Source organism: Crocuta crocuta, unplaced genomic scaffold (assembly GCF_008692635.1).
Source record: "Crocuta crocuta isolate KB4526 unplaced genomic scaffold, BGI_CrCroc_1.0 scaffold662, whole genome shotgun sequence".
NCBI lineage: Eukaryota > Metazoa > Chordata > Mammalia > Carnivora > Hyaenidae > Crocuta > Crocuta crocuta.
Window position 1 is genome coordinate 35,998 of NW_027533282.1, and position 2,797 is coordinate 38,794.

At 40.4% G+C, this 2,797-nt stretch overlaps 1 protein-coding gene across 1 annotated transcript; it reads right to left on the reverse strand.

Moving 5' to 3' along the window:
• Nucleotides 1-639: 639 nt before the first annotated feature.
• Nucleotides 640-1,592, reverse strand: LOC144218262 (olfactory receptor 51H1-like). The gene is given in 2 exon segments (XM_077748120.1): nt 640-1,517; nt 1,520-1,592. Coding segments are annotated over 2 exon segments (951 nt in total).
• Between the last annotated feature and the right edge of the window lie 1,205 nt (nt 1,593-2,797).

Here is a 2,797-nt window from a genome sequence, read left to right on the forward strand (position 1 = left end):
TTGTGAGTTCGAGCCCCGCATCAGACTCCACTCTCCACTCTGACAGCACAGAGCCTGCTTGGCTCTCTCATTCATTCTCTCTCTCTCTCTCTCTCAAAATAAATAAATAAAAGGTGTAAATCAAGAAACACAGATGTGTCTGTTTTAATTTTATCATAGGCACTCTTCACTCAATAAATACCAAAACATATATGCCATTCGATTCTGTAACATATTTCTTTGTTCTATTTTTAAGAAAAACAAAACAAAACAGTATCTCAGAGGTCCAGCCCTTCAGTAGTGCTACTGTGCTCCTAGAATTCTTCTTTATGTAATCATTATTTAATTGATGATTAAAGAAAGAATGTTACTTCATCTTATATGAGTAAACACTCTTAAGTGCTATCTAGATATATAGGTAATAATTTATATCATTATTGATGCTCATCTCCCAGTTTCAGAGAAAAAAAATTATGATGTTAATTAAATTAGATTTTGTATGTGACACCAGATTTCAAAATGGAATACATATAGAACAAGAATGACCCATGTTGTTTCATCGCCCACGAACCTTGCCCACCCTTGCATTTCACTGGATGTGCATAATCTAACTGCATCAGAACTGCTGAAATGGCTACACCTTATACTAACTGCACTTCCCTAGGCCCTGTCCTTTCTCCTCTGGAACATGTGTAAGATCCGCCTTCGTATCTGTTTGGTCTTCACACTATAGACAATGGGGTTTAGAACAAGGGGAAGTAACAGATAGAGATTGGCCATGAGTGTGTGCACCACTCGTGCTAGATGCTTCCCAAATCTGTGGATCATGGTGACACCAATGAGAGGAACATAGAAGAGGAGCACCGCACAGATGTGAGAAAGGCAGGTGTTCAGGGCATTGACCCTTTCAGTTCTGGAAGCAATGCCCAGCACAGTCTTTAGGATGAGCATGTAAGAAAAGAGAATGATGAGGGCATCCAACCCCAGTGTGAAGATGACTATGATGAGGCCATAGAGACTGTTGATGCGTGTGCTGGCACAGGCTAGCCGCATTGCATCTTGGTGGAGACAGTATGAATGAGACAAGATGTTGGAACGGCAAAAAGGTAGCCGCTTTATAAGGAATGGCACAGGCAAAACCACACAGACTGCTCGGGTGAGGATAGCTATTCCAATCTTTCCAATGATGTCATGGGTGAGGATGGAAGCATAGCGTAATGGTTCTCGGATAGCCACAAATCTGTCGAAGGCCATGGACACTAATACTCCTGATTCTACCACTCCAAATCCGTGGATGAAAAACATCTGTGTAATGCATACATCAAAGGGAATCTCAGGGGCATTAAACCAGAAGATGCTGAGCATGGAGGGCAAGGTGGACATGGAGAGACTAACATCAGTGACAGCCAAGATGGAGAGGAAGTAGTACATAGGCTTATGGAGACTCTCATCTACCTTGATGATGGCTAAGATGGTACCATTTCCCAGGAGAGTTAGTGTGTAGAGAAATCCCAAGGGAAAGGCCATCCATGCATTTTATCTGGCATCCCAGGAATACCTGTCAAAATGAAACTGTGATGGTTGGCATGTGATGTGTTTGAGTTCAGCACCATGTTCTCACCGTTGGGGGAAGCTGGGTTCACTTGGCTTGCAGCTCCTAAATTGGAAATACATTTTCATAGAAGACAAGTAAATGTAAATAAATGGCTTTATGAATAGAGAAAAGGAACAGCAGAGGGGGCAATTATATTAAAAACAGCATGTAGGAGGTGTTTGTATCACTATTGCTTCCTAGACAATCACATGATATGAAACAGCAGCACCCAAGGGCTTGATAGTGTAGAGCATTTTGCTAAATAATAATAAAAAAAAGCCACTAGAAACTCACAACATCACCACCACATAAACACTTACCCAGAACTCCACTGCCGTCACAAACCCACATTCACAAACACATATGATCTCATACGTGTGTGTGTGTGTGTGAGTGTGTATTCTTCCACATATCTAGGCATCCACTTCACTGTATTTATGATGGCCTACATTAGTAAATAGGAGCATTAGTGGATGACACTGTTCAAATTAATATTTAAGCTTCACAAATTTTAACAATTCTTGGTTTTCCATAATCACATTTTAAAGTAGCAATGAATAGGGAATAAAGGTGGCCAAGAAACAACCACACATAGGATATGAGACTTGCCACTTACAGAATTTTTATTTTGAGAACCTCCTAACATACCAGAAACTTGGGGCCAATCTTAAAACTTCTTTCATCAAACCAACATTTAACCAATTTCACACTTGCTTCAAAACATATGAAATAAGTATCCCCTTTCTGTCTTTTGTACAGTCAAAATAAGATAACCCATTTCTCCCGGGCTCCCCAACAGATCATCCTCCATCTACTAGTGCCCCTGCCAATAATTCTTCATTTTGAAGTCCGAAAATACTTTTTAAAGACTTTTAAATTTTTTTTTTATTTATTTCTGAGAAAGAGAGAAACAGTGTGAGCAGGGGAGGGTCAGAGAGAGAGGGAGACACAGAATATGAACGAGGCTCCAGGCTCTGAGCTAGCTGTCAGCACAGAGCCTGGCATAGGGCTCGAACCCACGAATCATGAGATCATGACCTGAGCCGAAGTCGGATGCTTAACCGACTGAGCCATCCAGGCTCCCCTGAATAAACTTTTTAGATTTGAGATATGATTTATTCATCACCAGCAAGAACTCCTTTAAGGACTTCTATTATACCTAGAACAGATCTTCAGATATTCATCTTAAAATTTTTTTTCCTTATGTTTATTTATTTTTGAGAG